We start from the raw sequence: 24841 nt of genomic DNA, 5'->3' as shown, positions 1-24841 counted from the left end.
ATTGATCATACTTTTTGACTAGGCTGGACTTAAATAAAAATCTTCCTAATATCCATGGCCCAAGTACATGGATTATAGGTATGAGACAATATACTGGCAGTTTATTACTTTTTTAATATACCAGGATAACATTTTTGTCCCTATAATATAGCAGCTTTATAAACTCCATTTTTTAGAAATATTATGAGTAGCAACACACATATGTTACATAGAAACAAAGCATAAAAACATGAATCATTGTTAAATAAGGTAGGTTGAGACTCCTTAATTCAAAGAATTATTACCTGTGTGATACTTACAGAATGTGAAAACTATACAACATTCTGTGGTAAATAACACATTACAGAAGAGCTATACAAATTATTAAGATCAATTCATGTGCTCCATGTAAAAATTCTTATGATAAAGCATAAAAATTTCCCCACTGCTAAAGGAGAAGATAACCTACTATGAAATGAAGCCCATGCTCACCAATGAAAATTAGGTTTGGTCTTCTTTCACCATCAAGGAAACCATGTGCTTCAGAGCTGACTGCAAAAACATGACTTATTGTTACCTCTAAATGTTGAATTAAACTACAAAGATATAAATGGCATTTTATATTTACTTGTTCTAAGTATGTATTTCCAGAGATAATGTCACTGCCTCAAAGAAGCAATCAAGTAGCTGGTAAAAAGTTCCTTTGTTAAATTTTTTAAAGTTTGGTTAAAATAACCTTATAAATAAAAATGCAAGCCAGGTGCTGGTGACTCACACCTGTAATCCTAGCTACTCAGGGGGCTGAGATCTGAGGATCATGGTTGAAAGCCAGCTCAGGCAGGAAAGTCTGTGAGCCTCTTATCTCCAATAAACCACTCACAAAACTAGAAGTGGTAGAGCACTAGCCCTGAGTTGAAGAGCTGAGGGACAGCGCCCAGGCCCAGAGTTCAAACCCATGACCAATCTAAATAAATAAATATGCAGAGAAACATATACTCTGGCATTTAACTTAAAACACTGGAACGCTAACTTTAAAACAGACACAGGAAAAACTATAGAGCTAAAAGAGTAGAAAAGTTCATCAGTTATCAATTTAAATACATCTTGATGAGTTGTTTGCTAATAGAATAACAGTAGAGTTGTGGTCCTGAAAGAACACTGTAATATTTTTAAAATAGGTTTTTAATACAAAGAAAATCATTAACCTTGTTTATTTGGATTTAAAAGACCCATTTTGGGAAAATTTCATGAACTGAAAGTGAAAGAAAATGTAAAGTAATGCTTATATACTAATAATTATGAGTACAGAAAACAGTTACAATATAAATCAAGTGTACAAAACAATAATTCTATGCAAATATCATAGGTCAACTGGACCTCAGGTATTCAATTTCGATATTCACCTTACCATCATCCACAGTCAAATTTAAATTACAGAGCATAACTATAAGTGAATAAAACTTTATGAATGCTGAAAAGTGAATTTCAGATGTCAAAAAATACTATATTGTTCTTTTTTAAATTGTGAAAATACTGTACAGAGGGGTTACAATTACATGAGCAAGGTAATGAGTACATTTCTTTTTTTTTACATTTCTTATCAAGCATTGTTGCTTCCTCCTTTGTTTCCCCTTCCCATCCCTTCCCATCCCCCCTCCCGATTCCCCAACCCCCCCCACCAAAATTGTAAAGTTTGTTTTTCGACATAACTCTTATACATCTCATTGTTGCAATGGGTCCACCTGCATCCCTATTTAAACAATTTGTTTTTTCCCTACCCCTCCACAAATTATACCAACATCAAATACAGTGAAAACAGGGGTTATACTGTGGGGGAGGGACATACAAAGCACCATAGAAACTATCTTATAAATATGTTAGAAACAATAGCAAGAAAGAAAAAATATCTGAGTCCTTATCTTGGGGTTCATTTCGCCTAACATCAGTTTATCTGACCGTTTCTGCTTGTCTCAGACATATACTAATTATTGCAGATAAAGGAAACCATGGGATGGACCTAAGTTTTTTTGTTCTTTCAATGTTCTTTTAATCCTTTAGAAATGGCAACACGTTTCTTAGCTAACAGTCAATACTGAGGGCTGCTGGATGTGGTAAACAGGATGCAGTTTATCAACTGTCAGTCAAATCAGCCTGAACTGGGACAGGGGGAGACAAATACATATATAAAACAAGGTTAGTTCTATTCTAAATAAAGGGTTAAACAAATCAACCCATAAAAAGCTATGGCTGTGTCTTATTTTGCCTTCCATTTACCCTAAGGAGTTTTTTTTTTAAAAATGTTAGCTGTATGCAATCAGCTTTGGAGAGGCAAAACTGACATTAAATACACTAAAGAAAAGGAAAGAAAGGAAAAGAAGGTGAAAAAAAGAACAAGAAGAAACACTTGAAACTAAATAGTATTTCAAATTTGTGCTGCATTTACATGGAGAAAACTCTGTTTTATCCATCCTTTAAAGTCTATGTTAATTTATTTCACTTAATATGATTTTTTCCAGGTCTTTCCATTTTCCTTATGAATGGGGAAATATTCTTTCTGGTGGAAGCACAGAATTCCAGTGTGTGTTTATATACCACATTTTCTTGATCCATTCATCTGGGTTGGTTCCATATCTTAGCTATGGTGAATAATGCTATGATAATCATAGTTGTGCTGGCAGCTTTAGTGCAGCCTTGTTTGTGATCATTTGGATAAATGCCCAGAAGTGGGACTGCAGGGTCATAGGGGAGCTCTAGATTTAGTCTTTTGAGGAACCTCCATACTGCTTTGTAGAGCGCTTGAACAAGTTTACTGTCCCATCAACAGTATAGTAGTGTTCCTTTCTGACCTCATCCCCTCCAGCATCTGTTATTAGATTTCTTGATAATAGCCACTCTAACTGGGGTAAGGTGGAATCTCAATGGGGTTTTTTTGTACCTTTTTTATTGTAAAAATACTGTACAGAGGGGTTACAGTTACATGAGAAAGATAATGAGTACATTTCCTATCGAGTATTGTTACCTCCTCCTTTTGTTTTTCCCCTTTCATTCCTTCCCTCCCACCTCCACAACTACTGCCCCCATCCTCCACCAAAGTTGTAAAGTTTGTTTTCAACATAGTGTCTTGTACATCTCATTGTTACAATGGGTCAGCCTGTGTCCTTATTTAAGCATTTTGTTTTTTCCCTTCCCCTCCCCAAATTAGAAAAATGTATATACAAGATACAGTGCAATGGAATCAAATACAGTGAAAACAGGGGTTATACAGTTGGGCAGGAACATACCAAAGAAACAAAAAAAATCACATAGCACATTATAAATAGGTTAAAAACAATAGCAAGAAAGATAAAAACCACTTTGTCCCTATCTTGCAGTTCATTTTCCATAACATCATCTTATATGGTCTTATGTACATAGCTCTTGAAGCTTTCTGCTTGTGCTAGACATATACTAGTTATTGCAAACAAGGGAAACCATGGGACCTATGATTCTTTGCACCTGGCTTACTTCACTTAATTTTTTCCAAGTCTTTCCATTGCCTAACAAATGGGGCAGGGTCATTCTTTCTGATGGAGGCATAGAATTCATATATATATATATATATATATATATATATATATATATATATATATATATATATATATATATATATAACATTTTCTTGATCCATTCATCTACTGAGGGCATTTGGGTTGGTCTCATATCTTAGCTATGGTAAATACTGTTGCAATAAACATAGTTGTGATGGTAGCTTTAGTATGGTCCTGTTTGTGATTGTTTGGGTAAATGCTCAAAAGTAGGATTGCTGGGTCATAGGGGAGCTCTATGTGGAGTCTTTTGAGAATCCTCCATATTGCTTTCCAGAGTGGTTGAACAAGTTTAGACTCCCACCAACAATGCAGTAGGGTTTCCTTCTGGCCATATTCCCCTCCAGCATCTGTTGTTATTAGAGTTCTTGATTATAGTCATTCTAACTGGGGTAAGGTGGAATCTCAATGTTGTTTTGATTTCTTTTATGGCCAGAGAAGTTAAACATTTCTTCATGTGTCTATTGGCCATTCTTATTGCCTCTCCAGAAAAGTCTCTTTTTAAAAAATTCTTTAGCTCACATATTAATGGGTGGCTGTTTCTTTGAAAATTTGCTTTGGGGGATTTTTTGAGCTCTATGTATATTTTTTTATATAAGGCACTTTTCTGTTGTATAGCTCGTGAAGATCTCCAAATCTGTGGGATTTCTATTTATCTTGCTAGCTAAGTCCTTTGCCATGCAGAAGCTTTGAAGTTTTATATAATTCTATTTCTATTTATCCAGCCTTTCTTTGACTTGTTGTGTTTCTGGACCTTTATTTAGGAAGTTTCCCTTATATGCAATAATTAGTACATGCCTAGGATAGTCCTAGCAGAGATTCACAATAGCCCAGTGGCTACGTACATATGACCACATAATCGAAATGATCTCCATGACATGGAAACAAGAGAGGTTTTATTGTGGTTGTTTTTATCTTTTTTAAAAAATTTTATTTTATTGTAAAGATGCTATACAGAGGGATTACATTTACATGAGTAAGGCAATGAGTATATTTCTTGTCGAGCATTGTTACCCCTTCCTTTATTGTTCTTTTTTTTAGTGTGCTGTTTGCAGTTATTTCCTATCTTTCTGTTTTTTCTCCTCTGGTTTATTTCCTGTGGTCACTGTTTCTGATTTCACTTCCCTTTGTCTTGTATATAAGTTTATTTGATTTGGAGAAGAGAAGGGGAATCACAAAAATGGTGGGACAAATGGGGAACCAATGCAATAGAGATGCTCACTAGACACTATGTTGGAAATCAACTTTACAACTTGGGGGGGAGGGAGTCTGGGAGGAGGGAAAGCGGGGGGGGGAATGAGGGAGGGGGTAACACTGTTCAAACAGAAATGTACTGGGGGAAGACTAGGGAGGAGGGATAGTAGAAGAAAAACAGTGTTCGACAAAAAAAATGTACTCATTACCTCACTTATGTAACTGTAACCCCTCTGTACAACACCTTTACAAAAAATAAAATTTAAAAAGGAAAAAAGAAAGAAATGTACTCATTACCTTACTTATGTAACTGTAACTCCTCTGTATATCAACTTTGCAATAAAATAAAAATAAAAATAAAAATCTATCCCTTAGTGTAGATAGGATGAGTACTGCTTACCCAAAATACTTGGAAGCATAAGTGTGGGTATTTTGAATTTGCTTGAATTTCACATATGTATATAATAAGATATTTTGGAGATGGGACTCAAATCTAAACACATAACTAATTTAAAATTTTTATATACAAAATAACATAGTTCACAGTTAAATTTTTAACTGTCCTGGAAATCAAATGTAGTCCTTTCAATGTTAAGCAAATGCTCTACCAATGCTTTCCTGGACCATATAAGTAATTTTACACAGGTTTTTGTGCACTGTGCTCTGACTGATCCATCATATGAAGTCAGGTGTGGAATTTTCTGTTTTTGATGTCATATCATGTCAGCACGTAAAATATTGGATAATTTGAATCATTTCAGTTTCAAATAATCATACCAGGAAGTTTCAAACTGTTTATGCAGATGTATGCGATAATAGCACCTTTCTTCTAATAATACTGCAGGAGAATTTAACTTCTTAATTAGGATAGAAGGGTCAGTTGGGGACAAGTCTAAAACATGAATGCACTGGGCTTACACTAAGAACACAAAACACTTCCCCTTGACCCCACACCTAATTCTGTGTAGTCTTAGACTTCAGTTTTCCTATGTAGGTAAGTTAGACTATATTTTCCTATATAGGTAAGATAAAATATATTTTTATAGTCTCATACAGCAATTACCATAATGCTTAGCTTATACTAGGGATTAAAAAAAAAAGACAGGCCAAACATCTGTGGCTCATGCCTGTAATCCTAGCTACTGAAGAGGCTCAAAAGATCACAGTTCCAAGCCATCCTCAACAGGAAAGTTCATGAGACTTTTACCTCCAGTTAGCACCAAAAAGCAAGAAGCAGAGCTTTAATTCAAGTGGTAGATTCCTTACCTTCAGAAAAAAAAAAAAAAAACTCAGGTACAGCACCCAGGGTCCTTTATTCAATCCCAAGGACCAACCCCAAAAGAATGGTCATGGCTAAAGTTTGTAAAATAAATACTATAAATTACCACTGGAAAATACAAAAGTATTTATTCTGAGAAGACTACTATTTTTGAATGTCTCACTTATATTCATAATAGATGTATACAGAAAACAGTATTATTAACTAGACACAAGGGCTTACACTAGTAATTATAGCTGAGACTGAAATCAAGAGGATCACAGTTCAAAGCCAGTCTAGGAACAAAGTTCATGAGACTCCACCCTAACAAAATGGTGAGAGCAGTGGTTCCCACCTGTCATCCCAACTACGTAAGAAATGTAGGCAGAAAGATCAAGTTTCAGGCTGGCCCAAGGAAAAAGTGAAACCCTATTTAAAAGTAACAAAACCAAAATGACTATGTGGTTTAAGTGATAGATCACTTCCTTAGAAAGTTCTAGCTCCTAAGTTCATACTCCAGCACCGTTCCTCTTAAAAGAAAGCACTAGGCTTTCCTTCCTCACCCAATGTACTAATACAAAAAAATTAACATTTCTATAATATAACCTGTGCGCTACTTAGAGCATAGGAGTCCTTTTTGCAACCACCAGAAACCCTTGACAGAAAGCATAATATGATGTGATTTTCAGAGAGTTTAAGCTGCAAAGATCTTATATAAACTAACAATTACTTTACTGGGAAAAGAGAATTAAAATATAACATTCAAATGCCTCACTTCATTCTTAACAGGAAGAAAAGCCTTCCAAGGTCATATATTTGCAAAGTCACTTGCCTTGCTCTATCTGTAACGTGTCTGGCTGTTCTAAGCTACTCTTAGCCTTTGCTGTTTATTATTGCTAACGGACTCTGCTATATTCCCATTGTTTCTTTATTTAAAAAGTATCAGTTTAGTCTGTGTTGATAATGTGAGATATAAAAAAAGAAAGAAAGAAAAGGACAAGCACCAGAAAGGGATATCTCTGGTCTCTTTCATCTATGGAAGTGGATTATCTAGTGATGAACCTAGGATAAGTAGGGACAGAAGATTCTTTCATATTTAGGCTTCTTTTTAAAAGTTATTTTCTTTCCAAACTTGGTTTAATCTAATGTAACAAAATAATTAAATCAACTAGCTGAGGTAAAAAAATTATAATTTTGAGAGGAATGAAATTGTGCCCCAATTTTTTACTGAGTGACAGCACAAAAGTGGTAGAAATTTTGTCTATAAGCCCTAGGTTCAATACTAACATCCTAACAATAACAACAACAACAACACACATACACACAATTTCATCAGTGAAAACTCAAAAAACAAACAGTGGATGTGCTTCTGGAAAAAATAATCTACCATGAATTACTAAATATATAACACTCCCATTTGCCCTAGTCTCAGCTGGCAAGCTTCTCTAAACACCACCTAGTCTTGCAAGAAAGGCCACTCAACAGCTCCATAATGAGACAGAAAAAGGCAGCATGGCAGGAAAGGTATAACTGTGTTCCTTCTACCCATCACTGACAAGAACAGAAGCAGAAAAATCACCAAAAGTGGACCACTGATTCCAACACACTGGTACTCAAAGGCACACACAGATATAAGAAAATGGAAGAGATACTAAAAGAAAATGTAGGGGGGAGTTCCAGGAAGATGGTGGATGAGAAGCTGGAGGCTAACCAAGCTCTCGCATAGAAAGCAGTTTTGTTGTTCCAGTGAACAGTCCTAGGCTAGAGAATCACACCAAGTGTGCCATCACCACAGAGAGAGTTTGGCCAGAGAGGGAAAATCCAGGCAAGGAGACAGATCTGAGCACTTGCCAACAGTCGTGGTGGTGGTGTGGCCACCATAGCCACTATACCTACAACACAGAGTATGGGACAAAGGCACCAGATGCAGCAGATGAGAGGATTCTACTCAACACCAACAAGAACTGACAAGGAGCAGATATCTTCATCCTGCAGATTGCAGACCAGAGATGACCCAGGAATCAAGATTCCAGCATGAGTACAACCCTGACATCCTCAATCCTTCTCAGGGAGCAGAGGAGGGAAGGACACCCCTCTCCCTCCCCACTATTAGAGACCTCCAGCTTTGATACTGACAAAGGCCTGGCTGAGTAGCTAGCTCCATCTCAGCACTTGGAAGAAAGCAAAAGAGTCATTTAGCAGGTCACAGGAACCAAACCTGACCTGCCTGGCTAAGCTCCACCCAGAGAAAAGTCACCCAGACCAGACAGAGGAAAATCTTCCCCTGAGGAGTGGCTTTCTTCACTGGGTAAAGGGACCCAGAGGCTACCTAAGGCTGATTGCAGCCTAGGCAATCAATTGAAATTCAGTAAACATAAACCCTGAGAATGACTCCAGGCTGAGCTCTATGAGTGTCTCAGAAGCTAGCCCCTCAGGGAAAAGCTACAGTTTGCTGAAAGGCCTCAACTCTACTCAGAACCTAGCCTCATCACAGCATCTCCAAACTAGAGGAAACAGCCATCTCCTTCTTTTGTGATACTCAATGCAGATCTCCCTCCCACTGAACTAGCCTGGGAGGAGGATCACAAAATCCTGGGTAAAGGAGAGCATTTTTCTGCCTGTTCAAACAAACTGACTTAAGTAACCAATCAAGCCACAGGAAAAGCAAACACCACAAGCAGATAAGAAACTCCACCAAGAGACTGGTTACAAACACAAGGGAGATACAGGATCTTCCCATCCCCCCCCCAAAAAAAAATCAAAGAACTCTTTTTTTCTGTACCTTTAAAAAAATTTTTAAATTTGTTTTCTATTATTGTTTTTTTTTCTTCCTTGTACAATTTTTATTTCAGGTGTATACGTGTGTGTGCCTTATTTTAAAATCTCTACTGACCTTTATATCCTTTTTTTCTTTCTTTATTCTTTCTTTCTCATTCTTTTCACTTTTTCTTCTGTTTTGTTCTTTTCTGCATGACTTAATTGCTGTTCTGCTCATCCTCCAGATATACCCGTCATCGATTATTAGACCTTATCTGCCATTGTGTACACACTTACTCCAGAAATTTATTACTTAATTCAAAAATTCTTAGATTAAATTCCTTAATAGCAATATTAACTCTTTATACCTATACAATATTTTAAACATTTTTATTTTTTAGTTTTTCATGTCTCCTTTCTATCCCTCCCCTCCTCTCATCCCATCCCCGTTCCTCTCTGAATATTAATTTTTTTAAACTTGCATAATTTTTAAGTGTTTCACTTTTTAAAGTTTTTGTTTTTCCATTTTTTCTTGTCTCTTTTTTTTCCTTTTCTTTTCTTTTCTCTCTCTGCTATCATTCTGTCCAATCCATTTCCCTCCTCGAAATTAGGACTTGATTAATTTCACTCTCTCTTTACCTTTCCATATCCTCTACTCCTATTCTTCCCCACATTTCTCCCTAATCCTAATAATTTCTGGTTTGCCAAATTCCCATTTGCTGTTCTTAGGCCATTAAGACATAGTTCTTTGATGTTGAATAGATTGTATCTCTTGAACTAGATTGCATCTGCAGACTTTTGACTGTGCAACTAAGAACTTTGGTTGATGGTTGACTTAAAAGTGTTCTAGCACAAAACTGGTGTTACTCTCATCCCAAATGGCCAGAACAAGCAGGAAAAACAGAAGAATAATGGAAAGTCTGGGTATCTCAAATCCTACTCATGATAATCAGGGGACAGAGAGATAATGAAGAATCCAAAGGAGAGTTCCCAAAAAGTTCTATAAACACTACAGATAAACATGGTAAATGAAAAGAGTGAAAACCTGCCAAGGACTCAGTGTGAGCTTGATAAAGAGAGAGAGAGGAGGCAAACCAAAGATCAATACAGGAATCTCATGAGCGTGAGGAAGCTACTCAAAGATTGATACAGGAATTGCATGAGCAGATTGAGAATACTCAAAGAGAAATAAAGGAATTGCATGAGCAGGCTGAGAACACTCAAAGAGAACTACAGGAATTGCGTGAACGTGAGGAAACTAATCAAAGCGTAATGTAGGAATTGAGACAGCGGGATGAGAATACACAAAGATCAATAGAGGAATTCATGGAATCCATAAACTGAGAGCTGAAAGAAGTCAGGGAGACCACAAAGGGAATGATGAATGGAGCCCAACAGAAGGAATGGGAGTCCAAGGAAACCATAACCAATCAACCAAGTGATTTGAGAATAAACACTGAACACCAAATTAAGGAAGTAAAGAAGCTCATACAAGATCTAAAACAAAGTTCCAACAAGGAATTTGAAGCCATCAAAGCCAACCAATTAGAAGGAAAAGAAATAAAAAACAAAGTAGAAAGTCTTAATAGCAGGTTAGACTATGCAGAAGATCGAATCTCGGGGATTGAAGAAGCCTAGATATTACAGAGAAAGAACATACAACCATCCAAGACAAATACAAGAAATATGATAGATCTATTCAACATTTGGAAGACACCATCAGAAGGCCTAATCTGAGGATAATGGGTGTAGAGGAGCATCTAGAGACAGAAGTAAATGGTCTAGGAAAATTGTTTACCAGGATCCTAGCAGAAAACTTCCCAAACATGCAAAAAAATAGGCCTATTCAGATACAAGAAGCTTTTAGAACTCTAAATAGACCAGACCAGAACAGGACATCCACCAGCATATTATAATCTGCACAGGATCAATTCAGACCAAGGAAAACATCCTTAAAGCTGTCAAGGAGAAAAGATCAATCACTTATAAAGGGAAACCAATTAGAATCAGCTCAGATTTCTCAGGAGAGACAATCAAAGCAAGAAGAGCCTGGAATGATGTATGCCACACCCTAAAGACAAACAACTATCAACTAAGAATACTGTACCCAGCTAAACTCTCCTTCATAACTGAAGGTAAAACAAAAACCTTCCATACAATGAAAAACTGAAACAATGTATCTCCACCAAAAAAGCCCTACAAAAGATTCTTAAAGAAGTCCTACATATAGAAAACCAACAAGAGGACAATAAAGCCCAAGAAACCACACCCAAACTGAGAATTCAAGAACCACAGGAAGAACCAGTTGCCACAGCCCTCAAGAAGGTGGATAAAATGGCAGGAACTTCCAAATACCTCTCAGTCCTATCTCTTAACATTAATGGACTTAACTCTCTAATTAAGAGACATAGACTGTCCAGTGGTATTAAAAAGGAAGATCCTTCTATCTGCTGCCTTCAGGAGTCACACCTGAAACAAACACATTTTAAATGTGAAAGGCTGCAAAAAAATCTAACAAGCAAATGGCCAATATCAGATAAAATGGACTTCAAATTACAATTAGTTACAAGAGATAAAGAAGGTCCCTACATACTAATTAAGGGATCTCTCCTTCAGGAGGATATTACAATACTAAATCTCTATTTGCCAAACAAGGAGCACCCAAATTCATCCAAGAAACACTACTTTTCCAAATCTCACATAGATCCAATTGTTGGGGATTTTAACACAACACTATCCCCACTAGATAGATCAACTCAGCAAAAACTCAACACATAAACCACAGACCTAAACAACTGTATAGATCAACTAGATTTAACAAATATTTCACCCAGCAGCATCAGAATACACATTCTTCTCAGCAGCACATGGAACATTTTCCAAAATAGACCACATTTTAGGTCACAAAGCCAACTTGTCCAAATTCAGAAACATTGAAGTTATTCCTTACATTTTCTCAGACCCCAAGGGAATAAAATTCGAACTCAACACCAAAAGCCACCAAAGAAAGTCCAGTAACACATGGAGGCTGAACAACACACTGTTGAACCACCAATGGGTCATGGAAGAGATTAGAAAGGAAATTCAAATGTTCATGATATTCAACAAAAATGAACACACAAACTACCAGCTCCTCTGGGACACAGCAAAGGCAGTACTCAGAGGCAAGTTTATAGCTCTCAGTTCCTACATCAACAAATTGGAGAGATCTGAAACCAACAATTTAATGACACATCTAAACCTCCTTGAAAAAGAGCAACAAGATAAACCCCAATCCAGCAAACATAAAGAAATAATAAAATTAAATCAGAATTAATTATCCAAATTATCCAAAAAAAAAGCATAGAAAGAATCAACAAAACAAAGAGTTGGTTCTTTAAAAAAACTAACAAAATTTAAAGACCCTTAGCAAATCTAATCAGAAAAAAGAAAAGAATACACCCAAATAGGTAAACTCAGAGATGAGAAGGGAAACTTCACCAGAGAAACAACCCAGATTTAGAACATTGTATAGGAATACTTCTCAAACCTTTATGCTATTAAGTTGGAGAACTTGGCAGAAATTGAACTTTTCCTAGCAAATATATCAACATGTCAAAACTAAACCAAGATGAGTTAAACCACCTTAACAGGCCCATATCAAGCATTGAAATAAAAACAGCACTAAGAGACCTCCCATCTAAGAAAAGCCCAGGACCAGATGGTTTTACAGTGGAATTCTACAATGCCTTCAAAGCAGAGCTCACACCAATACTCCTCGAAATCTTCAATGAAATTGAAAGAGAAGGTTCACTATCAAAAGAATTCTATGAAGCCATCATAACCCTCATCCCAAAACCAGGCAAGGACTTATCAAAGAAAGAGAATGATAGATCCATTTCTTCGATGAACATCGATGCAAAACTCAACAAAATTTTGGCCAATCGACTTCAACAATTCATCCAAAAAATCATACACCACGATCAGACAGGATTCATTTCAGGGATGCAAAGCTGGTTCAATATACGAAAATCAGTTAACATAATTCATCACATCAACAAGAGCAAGGTAAGTACCACATGGTTATTTCAATAAATGCAGAAAAAGCATTTGACAAGATCCAACAGCCCTTTATGATGAAGGTTCTGGAAAAATTAGGAATCCAGGGAATATTCCTCAATACAATCAAGGCTGTATATGACAAACCTACAGCCAGCGTTATACTCAATGGTGAAAAACTAAAGCCATTTCCTCTAAACTCAGGAATGAGACAAGGATGTCCACTTTCTCCATTTCTCTTCAATCTAGTATTAGAATGCCCAGCTATAGCAATAAGACAAGATGCAAATATAAAGGGGACCCAAATAGGGTAAGAAGAAGTAAAACTATCCTCTTTGTAGGTGACATGATCTTGTATTTAAAAATCCCACGGACTCCACTCCCAAATTACTCAAGCCGATTCAAAACTTTGACAAAGTAGCAGGGTATAAAATTAACCCTCAAAAATCAACGGCATTTCTGTACGCCAACAATGAGAAAAGCATGACTGAAATCAGGAAAGCAACTCCATTTATAATAGTCCCACAAAAAATAAAATACCTAGGAATTGACTTAACCAAAGAAGTAAAGAACCTCTATGATGAAAACTTTAAAAACCTGAAAAAGGAAATCAAAGCAGAACTTGGAAAGTGGCAAAAATTCACATGCTCCTGGATTGGAAAGATCAACATCATGAAAATGGCAATATTTCCCAAGGATATCTACAAATTCAATGCAATACCTATCAACATTCCAACCTCATTCTTCAAGGACATAAAAGAGGCAATCCAAAAATTCATATGGAACAATAAAAGACCCCAAATAGCAAAAACGATCCTTAACAGAAAGAACTCTACTACAAAGCCATAGTAATCAAAACAGCTTGTTACTGGCACAAGAACAGATCTCAGAACCAATGGAATAGAATTGAAAACCCAGAAATGAACCTACAGACCTATAGCCATCTAATCTTTGATAAGGGTGTTAAAAAAAATAGAATGGAAGAAAGACAGCCTCTTCAGTAAATGGTGCTGGCAAAATTGGTTAACTACTTGTAGAAAACTAAAGCTAGAACCTTATATATCACCTTGCACCAGAATCAAGTCCAAATGGATCAAAGACCTCGAAGTCAAAGCAGACACTCTGAAAACATTACAGGATGGAATAGGAGAAACCCTAGGTCTCCTTGGCACAGGCCAAAATTTTCTTAATAGAGACCCAGAAACACAACAAATCAAAGAAAGTTTCGACAAATGGAATTGCACGAAATTGAAAAGCTTCTGCATGGCAAAAGACATAGCTAGTAAGATCAATAAAAAGCCCACAGATTGGGAGAAGATCTTCACTAGCCATACAATGGACAAGGCTCTCATATCTAAAATATACCTGGAACTCAAAAAATTAAATCCCCCAACAACAAATCTGCAAAGAAACAACTGCCCAATAAATAAGTCAGCTAAAGACTTAAAGAGAAACTTCTCTGAAGAAGAAAGAAGGATGTCCAGTTGACACATGAAGAAATGCTCAACCTCTCTAGCCATAAAAGAAATGCAAATCAAACCAACATGGAGATCTTACCTCACCCCAGTTAGAATAGCTATAATCAAGAACTCTAATAACAACAGATGCTGGAGGGGATGTGGACAGAAGGGAACCTTACTACATTGTTTGTGGAAATGTAAACTTTTCAACCACTTTGGAAAGCAGTATGGAGGTTCCTCAAAAGACTCCACATAGATCTCCCCTATGACCCAGCAATCCCACTTTTGGGCATTTGCCCAAATGATCACTAACAAAACCATAATAAAGCTATCAACACAACTATGTTTACTGCAGCATTATTTACCATAGCTAAGATCTGGAACCAACCCAGATGCCCCTCAGTTGATGAATGGATCAAGAAAATGTGGTATTTATACACAATGGAATTCTATGCCTCCATCAGAAAGAATGACATTGCCCCATTTGTTAGGCAATGGAAAGACTTGGAAAAAATTATATTAAGTGAAGTAAGCCAGGCCCAAAGGAACATAAATCCTATGGTTTCCCTTATTTGCAATAACTAGTAAATGTCTGAGGCAAGCAGAAAAGGTCAGATAAGTTGATGTTAGGGAAATGAACCCCAAGATAAGTATTCAAATGTTTTTTTTCTTTCATGCAATTGTTTCTACCATATTTACAAGATAGTTTCTATGGTGCTTTGTATGTCACTCCCCCAAGGTATAACCCCTGCTTTCACTGTATTTGATGTTGGTATAATTTGTGGAGGGGAAGGGAAAAAACAAATCGTCTAACTAGGGATACATAAGATGTACAAGTCGTTATGTCGAAAAACGAACTTTACAACTTTGGTGGGAGGGGAGAAAATCGGGCAGGGGTGGGTAATGGGAAGGGATGGGAAGGGGAAACAAAGAGGCGGCAACAATGCTTGATAAGAATTGTACTCGATATCTTGCCCATGTAATTGTAACCCCTCTGTCGGGTATCTTCACAATTAAAAAAAAAAAAACAACTAAAAAAAAAAAGAAAAAGAAAATGTAATCTGTGGGGAACTGAACAAAGAGCTGAAGAGAAAAAACTCTATAGTACTCCAGAGCCCAATGTTCCTTTATTTGAAATTATGAAGAGTTTAAGGTAGGAAGGGAAGAGTAGGAACATGGTTGGTAACAAAGGTTAGTTATATTTACATTAAACTCTACTTCATGCTTCAAAGGTATCTTTGCAAGATCACTTATGAATCCTAAATTGGTATGCTCATCAATCCATCACTATAATGAACCTGTAAATCTAAAATTTTAAAGGGTTGTCCAAAGTTACAACCTGAAAATGAGGCCCAATAAAACTAGACAAGCTCAAGTATGATTGCAATTTTCCAGTCACTATCTTCCTATTCTTCCATCCAAAATCATAGTTAAATTCTTGCTGGCTTTAGTAAAATACATGTCTTGCTCAGCACAAAATGGAACACTTCTCAAGAGCTTGTTGAAATTTCATCTACATTTATGCAACACCATTGAATCTCTGAAGGCTTTCAAGATCACTGGATATCCTCCCAGTTTTCCCATTTGCTAAGTAAAGGGAGTCACCTCCAAAATCTCCTATGTGACAGAGATTTATTACTTGCATTCTCCAAAAACAGTTCCCTCCATGAGTCAGAAAAGACAGTCATCTACTTTTCATATCAATTGGAAGGACCAATTGATAAAGACATTAGTCTACCTAAAGTGTATCTATCCAAAGATAAAGTAAATCATCACTAGACTTTTAAGGAGGACATTCCAAGTTCAAACCTTTGTAATCATTCTTACTAGCTGACAGCCATCAACTGTTGCCCTCAAAGACCAAAACCCTTCTTCATTTCACCAATATCCCATGACCAATAGTCACCAGATGTTTAAGACTCTTGTTTAAGACTCTTTTAGTTTAAAAAAACCTGACAAGAGCAAACCTGATGGCATCCATGGATCAGAAGTTGGTTTGGTCAAAGTGTTTACTTGCTCCCAATTGAAGTCATCATCTTCAGATTGACTGTATCCACATGTGCTATACGGTTCATCAAAGACACAACCACCTATAATGTGAAAGAATAAAAAGTAATGTAAATAACAGCCAGATTCAGGAATGAGCTGTGGTGACTACAGGAGGCCACATACTTGCTTGATATCACATTAAATTTGGCTTGACCTGTTTGAATGGGAAGCTCAGATCTGATCTTTATTGCACTTTTTCTAAGTATTGTAAACTCTCAAAAGTATGCCTTGTCCTTTCTGTTACGTTATTTTCCTCTCCAAAAGGAATTCAATGGTGATAGAAGAAAATTGAAAGTAGGACATACTCAAATTTAAAACTGCATTTTCCAGATGTATAGGAATTGAGAAAATTCATCTTGCATCCAAAACTGTAATAGACATCCTTAAGTATTCAATATGCTTTCAATAAGAAAAAACACAGCATAATTTGTCAAAAAAAAGAAAATGCTTCCACAACAAAAATGGCACAATGTCAGAGAAATAAAAGACACAATACAAACTACAGATAGTTAAAGTTTACAAACCATTTTCAAAGGACTGTACTAAATCTAACATAGAACAGGTTTCATTTTATGATTTTGGAAACTTGAGGTCTCAAAATTAAAAAAAGATTATACACTTATTTTATAGTCTATATGTTTTAAAGGCAATAATAATTTCAAGATTAAACATGTGGCAAACATCTGCTTAATTCTGGTACTAGAAATAAACTACTTAAATAAAGGAACAACAAATAATAGAAAATGCAGAATATGCATAAAAGTTCAGCTGTTATAGCATCAACAGCATATAGCAAATGATGATTTCAGGTTCCACCCTACATTGTCTTAAATGTCTATGAGTTTGAATGATCATGGTATCAAATCTTTTGCCAAATATTTCCCATGGATAAAGTACATGACTATATTGATCATAATAATGATTATGAAAATAAGCCACCCATTACATAATGGATATTTACTGTATAACCCAACACCTAATATGTTAATTATATTAAGTCAATATATTAATTGTGATTGCTTGCCAAAAAAGAGAAGTAGCATCGATGTCAAGAAAACATGAATGCAAATCTTATGAGATGTGTCTAAACTCTCAATGCAGGAAGATTGTGAGTTGAGGTCCACCTTGGGGCAGATAGCACCCTGCAGGCCCGCATGATCTTTAGAGCAAGACTTTAATCTCTAATAATAATGATAATGATAATAATAATAGTAATAATAAAGTCAGATATGGCAGCATAGGCCTGTAATCCCAGATTCACTCAGAAGGAAGAGACAGTAAGATCATATTTTGAAACTAGCCTAGACAAAGCTGTCAAGACCCCTATACCAAAAAAAGAAAAAAAATGCAAAAAGATTAGGGATGTGGCTCAATTAGAGTGCCTGTCTAGCAAGTTCAAGGCCTTGAATTCAAATTTAAGTATCATAAACAATAAACAACAAAAATAATTCTACAAACTAAGAATATTTAATACTATACATTCAATGTATGATGAAACTAATGGGTGTGTATTCCCAAAGGGAACACAGATATCAGAAGTCAAAAGTGTAACTCAACCCTACATTCTCCCAGAGAGCCAGTCAGGTTCCTAACAGATAAGATAAGGGATAAAAGTCAGAACTTTGTAAAGTACACCTACCATGTAAAAAATTCCCCTTAAGATGTCTTGTGATTTCCCTTCCCTTCTGTGCTTCAGATAAACGTATATACAAAATGGTTAGACAAAGGACAAATGGGCAACTAATGCAACAGCGATATATACAAGACAATATGCTGGAAATTATCTGTACAACATGGAGGAGGGTGGGGAAAGAGGGAGAAAAATGAGGGAAGGAGTAACAAGTTAGACAGGAAAATGAGGGAAGGAGTAACAAGTTAGACAAGAAATGTAATCACGACCTTACTTATATAACTGTAACCCCTCAGTACATCACCTTGACAATAAAATTAAAGATTTCTAGCCATTTGGAGGTGAGGGGGAGTCTCATGCTTGACTTCTAGAGATGTATACCGATTTATCTTATCCCTATTCACTTTGGTAACAGTGAACCTCTCTGCTCCTATACACAAGGACTATCATGCTCTTAAGTCTTCACGTCTCAAGATAAAACATCCTGTTCTCTCTTCAATCCCACCTACTAGAACATTTATGACCCATCACTTACTGGCAGGTGTTCTCACTGGTCCCAAAGAATAGCACTCAGCACTGGAATCAGAAATAATGTAGGCCCTAGCCTTGACCTCTTGCTCTACTGACAGCCCAGGGAACTGCTGAGAGTATGAGATCCATCCACATTTCTATATCACTACTCTCTAGCGTTTTCTCCTTTATTGTCCACTTTTCCCTACTAAATCCATCTTGTTGCTCTCAGTGTATACTCTGGCCTGTGGAGAGCTTATGGAATCCTGACCCTGCTATTCAGGTATTAGCCATCTTACTAGATTCATGTTTCAGATTGAACAAATATTCCTAATCAGAAAAGGCAAAATCCCAAACACTCTCAGATCTTAAACTTCTTAAACATCTCCAATATGACACATGGAAAATTCTACACCCTCCCTCATGTTGATGGGTCAAGATCAAAATGTACAAACACTAAAACACTGCACCAATATTCATTCAGGCTATATGTAGAAGGAATACATGATACAAATGAATTATATTTTTTAGACTTTAATAAAATCCCCACAATATCAAATTATATATATATATATATATATATATATATATATATATATATATATATATATATATTCAAAATCCAAAGTATTTCTGGCCCCAAACCTTTCGAAAACTTGTATCTGCCAATTTCATGAGGGGCTGTCTACATTTGTCTCTACATGCCAATAAATGTTCCTCAAGGGAGAGACAAGGAACTCTAGGCTATTCTAAGTAGTCTCTCTCAGCTTTCTGCCTTTATCTTGCTAACCAATTCTAGTTACAGGGCCAAAATCAGTGCACTATCTTCTGGAACACTTTGAACCATTCTGGTCACAATTAAATTTTCCCCAGGGAAAAGAAATCTCATTATAAAAGATACAGGATTAAATTCAACATTTCACCTTGACAACAAATGGTCATTTATATCTCCCTCTTACTGAATTTTCAACAAGTATAGGAGCAAAGTGGATTTATTGAGTTTATAATGCTAATGGCTTTCCAATATGGGGTAAGAAATGTCAGAACTGTGTGCAAACATTTATGAGAATTTTTTCCTTGGATGCAAACTCTATTTTAAAGGTAGAGAACAGTTTCAGCACTGAAGGGATAAGCCTAAACAGCAGTGGCACAAATAACAGTAAAAATGAATAAAATAATAATCAATTTTGACAGAACTGGCCCCCCAGGGGAGACACACACAGCATGCTGATGAAGCCCTGTAGCATCAGCTTAAACAGCAAGCATTTGGGGCGGCCTCATAAGCCACGCCAGGCTGGTGCATGACTAGATTTACAAAATGACTGCTGGCACTGAAAACGCACACAGGTACCCAGGCAAGAACATGTGTGGCTGACAGCAAACCCCAAAGACCCATACAATGCCAACACAAGGATATCATTTTCTCATTTCACAGAGCTATTTTTATCACTTGAAAGGAAACATAAAATGTATAATATGGCTCTTTCTGTACCCAGTATGATATCAAGCCCCTCCAAAGTGAGTTGATTGTACTATGAATTTCTGATGGTCTAGAATATATTCCCCCTGCATAATCATCTTTATTAGTGAGCCCCCCCCAAGACAGGAAAGATGGCTTACAGAACTAAACTAAGTTGGGGACTTATTAAGATAGTAAAAGTGGTTTATTGAGCTAAAATAAGGATGAGCTTTAAGGAAATGATGTCAGTTCTGAAACAACCAATTAAAGAGAGAACTATTAAGCTTCTGGCTTTCCAAGTAGCTTTAAGTAGCAGCAATATGTACAAGTCAAACACCCCCAGGTATTTTTTATAAAATATGAATATTTTATGGACATATATCTGGAAGCTCATGGGCAGCAGAGGAATTCTGTTCAAAAGCAATACTGCATCTAAGTTACATCGGTATTCCCTAGAGTGGACATACCTAATAAATGCTTCCTTTACAAATGCACAATGAAATCCTCATAATTCTATGCAGAATCTGGATGCAACAATTTTGCCTGAAAGTTTTTTTTTAACAAAGGATAATGTAATATCCACTCAAACAATGAAAAACATGTTGATACAGTTCCATACACCATCTAGCCTGGTTCTGGTAGATCCCAAGATAACACAGCTGCAAAATGTGACTGAATCACTGAACACATTCACTTTTTATTGTAGTTGAAAAGTATAAGCCAGTTAAATGTTAATGAAGTCTCTGCAAATCAGGGCTCTCCAGCTCTTTTTTTTTATCTTGGCAATAATTAGATAGCAAGGCTAGCTGTCTATAAAGGTCATTCCTGATTTATGAAAATAAAATATTATCATTTGCATACTGAAGAGAATTTCTTTTCACTTAACAGCAATGACAGTTCATCAGGAGTAGTATGAAACCATTAAGTTATAAGGTAAAATAGAAGATGGCTTTGCATCAGGTACTATGGGATTACCCCTATAATATCAGCTGCTCTAGATACAGAAACCTGTAGAGTGTTTGAAACTGGTCCCAAGTAAAAACACCCCCCACCCCCCCACAAAAGTAAAAATAGGGCTTTGGAAGTAGAAGTGGCTCAAATAGTAGAGTGCCTTCCTAGTAAATACTAGGCTTTGAGTTCAAATCTCAGTGTTGTATGTGTATGGGGTGGGGGGGAGAACCAGAAAGAAGGCATCCCAAAGAGAACCTTCTAGACATTTCATATAAGCATTCTATGTACTTTTGAAGCTCTAGGCCTATAAAGGAGACATTAGAAAACAAATTGACAGGGATTAGAATTCACTATTTAAGGTCATATCTTAAAATTTTCTTTCTAATTGTGAGCCATGGATATGCCATATATATGCAAAGGTATATGCACAGTGTAGAAACAAAACCTGTTTCATCCTGCTCTTAATTTTATAAAAAGGCAGCTCTAGATCTAAAAAAAAATTGATCTCAACACCTTTAAAAGCTGCTAGCTTTATATATCCTTAAAAGTTTTAGGATGAGAGCCATTATCAGGGACTGATTATTTAACTTGGAAGTTGTTAACCAATACTCAATGGGCAAGAGCACTAATAAGATGGAGAGCAACCACATTGGGGGTATGGCAGCCATAGTCTGCATAAAGGACAATACTGTTAATACTTTATTCTTTACAACTAATGAAAGACTTTGTATGGATATGTTAGATTGCAAGAATTCACTGCATGAGAAAAATCATACAAACGTATGTGTATGGATTATCTCATCTAGTTTTCTTTAAAACTCTGGAGACAAGCATCCAGATATGTGTAGCAGTCATCAACTTTAAATCCACTTTCCATCATTTGCTTTGTGAAAATGTGCCCTTTACCTATATTTCCTGTCCCAGAGAGCAGAAAACTCCACTTCCTGGGTAGAAAGTCTGAGACTCAGCAGGAAGGAGAGCCTACCTCAGCAAAGTAGCAGAGTCCTCAGGACGTTGCAGGTACTTGCTCTTCATCTGGCCCCTCCAGCAAACATAGATTTTTCCCTGATCCCCTCCATGGTTTTGTAGCAAAGAAATCCAGTGGAGTACCTCCTTTTAATAGCTTGTACTATACTTCAAGTCTCCCTCCAAGTCCTATAGTGATTTCTTTTATTGCAGCCCGGCCTTGGACACCAGCCTAGAAGGGTCTCCTGCATGGCTCAATGTTTTCCCTGAGGGTAGTGGCTGCTCTACTCATTTCTGTTATTTTTAGAGCTCTTAGTAGCTCATGCTAGCCAAACCCAGCTATTCTAATCTCCCAGTTTAGGTATACAATATTTTTTGTATTTAATTTTCTCTACTTGAGTTACTATGTTATATCATCCTTCTGATTGGATGCTGATCAATACACTCCTATTTTTTACAAACAGCATTTTATAGTGGTGGATACTGGATCAACAGTCATGATACTCAATGTGTATCTGTGGAAATGGAACTAGATAACTTGAAGACATGGGTAGGGGTGGGACACATGGCAAAGAGAGTAACAGGAGGGATGATCAAGATGCATTGTACTCACAAATTGATTTACTATCCTCACGAGTTGAAGTGAAACCCCTTTATACACATAATTTTTTAAATAGAAGAATTTTTTTAAAACCTTACCTAAAGTTCCACAAGTTTCAGTGCATGCTCAGGAGTTCCAACAACGTCTGCATCCAAAGCTCTTTCTAGTCTGTATATTTTTACTCACCCCTATAAAGCCAGCAAATAATAAACCAACTGAAAAGAGAACTGTACAATAAACAAGTGCAGTTTGTAAGAAGCCAGGGAGATTGATCAAATGTGAATTTCATAAACTTGTAACTTAAACACACATCTTGAATGGTTTTTGCCTTAAAGAGGTTAAATTGACTTATACACTCCAGTAATCATTCTGATTATTGCAATTATAGTCCATTTAAAGTTATTTTGTAAAAATCTGTAACACTCCTTGAGGAATTCTCCAGAACATTTTTCTTATTTGTTCTAAATACAGAATGACCACATTTAAGGCATCCCTTATCAAATGAATAAAGTATTAAATGAATCTCTCCATACAGAAAATAGATTTTAAAATAGTATGAAAGTATCCCCTCAAATAACTAATATCCTGTGTTCCATTCTCCTAACATACATGAAGTCTTAAGCAGTCCAATCCACTTATCTCAAATTTTAAGACTCTGTAAGATACATGGCTGTAAGTTATACAATTCAAAGAACAAACAGAAAGTGAGCTATAATAGACATAATTTTTTAAGAGTAAAAGGAAAAAACCCTATACCAACATGCTAGAGTCTCTACTTTCTTCCTTTAAATCACACTGACATCTACATTTAATTGCCTGCCAAGCAATAAAAGTCTATAATGTCTCTTAAACTTTGAGTGTGCTGGTGATGTTTAGTGAATCAGGCACTAAGCATTATAGAAATGCTCTTGTACATAATTTAATCTAGCAAGTAGTTTTTCCACATTGGAGAGGTATTTAAATCGCTAATGCTATCTCTGTTGTAAAAAGTGCTATTTACCCATGGATATATCCCATAGAATACAAAGGAAATGAGTTGTCTTGTTCCAAAGGTTTCTGTGGCTTATTACACTTACCATGTACTTCACATCAATCTACAGATTCTTAACGTGTATAAAGGCTAGATTACAACAAATACCCATGTATTTTTCATATTGATGTTAAAATCTGTTTTTGTAATGAGTAATGATTTTATTTCTAAACACAGTTCAGACACAGACAAAGTTAAGAGACTTAACTATCTCTGTTTTTACATATACTAATTAAGTACCTAATGAGGCTACTACTAGATTTAATTAAACCACTCACATGAATTCCCTTTGTAATTAGAATATACCTGAACTTAACTTAAGCTCTTGGGTCATGCACCAAAATTCCAAAAACCTTAACTGTAAAAACTAGGAACATGACTTAGAAATAAAATAATGAAGAATCTTCCAGAGCTAGGGGTACAATAAGATTTCTTGTACCCTGAGTCCTACAAAAGAGCAGTAATTTTCAAAGTGGATTTCTGAGCTACTTGCATATCCCAGGACCATGTTAACAGTATAAATGGTCCAGCCTGACCCCCAAACTCCCAATCAGACTCTGAGGGTGAAGCCTCACAAGCTCGACTTTAACAAGCCTCTAGTGACTATGATGCACACTAATGTTTGCTAACCACTATTCCAGATTGACCTATTTAACTAGAATCTTCTGGGAGCAGCCCCAGGAATTTGTGATTTTAAAAAGATGTCCCAGAATAATCTAATCATTGACCTATTTTAGAAACAGTGTTTTAGATCAGTGGTTTCAAGCTGTTTTAAGAAGACATCTATACTTTTCAGGCAGAGAGGTATGTCTCAGTAAGAGAGTATGTTTATCTACCATGTATGAGGCTCTGGGCTTAATCCCTACCATGAAAGAAGAAAAATAAAAGACCCTTTACCAGTTTTTTTTAAAGGCCTACCATACTATTTATAAATTTATTTATAAATTATATACACACTGGTTGTGACAACACATACAGAGTTAGATTTTTAAAGCATTATTAGGAAAAATATTCATATGCATTGAAGTCCAAGTGTTCTCTCTCTCTCTCTCTCTCTCTCTCTCTCTCTCTCTCTCTCTCTCTCTCTCTCTCTTACACACACACACACACACACACACACACACACACAGAGTATTCCTCAAAGCAAGTAAGAAGGAACTCTTTTGAAGGTGATAACTTTATATAACATAATACTTCAGTTGTAATTATATTAGAGGTGAATAAGGAGAACAGAGACCATGCCTAGATCAAAGTGTTTAATTTGTGGATCTAATTTCCTGCTAAGAAACCCCTGATCGGGCTAGGAATGTGGCTTAGTGGTAGAGTGCTTGCCTAGCATGCATGAAGCCCTGAGTTCGATTCCTCAGTATCACAT

At 36.3% G+C, this 24841-nt stretch overlaps 1 protein-coding gene across 12 annotated transcripts in view; it reads right to left on the bottom strand.

Moving 5' to 3' along the window:
* The window catches only part of Ptprm (protein tyrosine phosphatase receptor type M), an 832110-nt gene that overhangs the window by 627287 nt on the left and 179982 nt on the right, over window positions 1–24841 (bottom strand). For all 12 annotated transcript variants that reach the window (XM_070029553.1, XM_070029556.1, XM_070029555.1 and 9 more), the window contains exon 2: window positions 16238–16360. In XM_070029553.1, coding sequence (XP_069885654.1) covers window positions 16238–16360 — 123 coding nt within the window. The remainder of the gene's footprint in view (window positions 1–16237; window positions 16361–24841) is intronic.

The sequence above is a fragment of the Dipodomys merriami genome, unplaced genomic scaffold (assembly GCF_024711535.1).
Source record: "Dipodomys merriami isolate MVZ:Mamm:240054 unplaced genomic scaffold, mDipMer1.0.p SCAF_2, whole genome shotgun sequence".
Classification (NCBI taxonomy): Eukaryota; Metazoa; Chordata; class Mammalia; order Rodentia; family Heteromyidae; genus Dipodomys; species Dipodomys merriami.
Note: the sequence above shows the minus strand (reverse complement) of the source record. Positions and strands in the feature narration are given on the sequence as shown.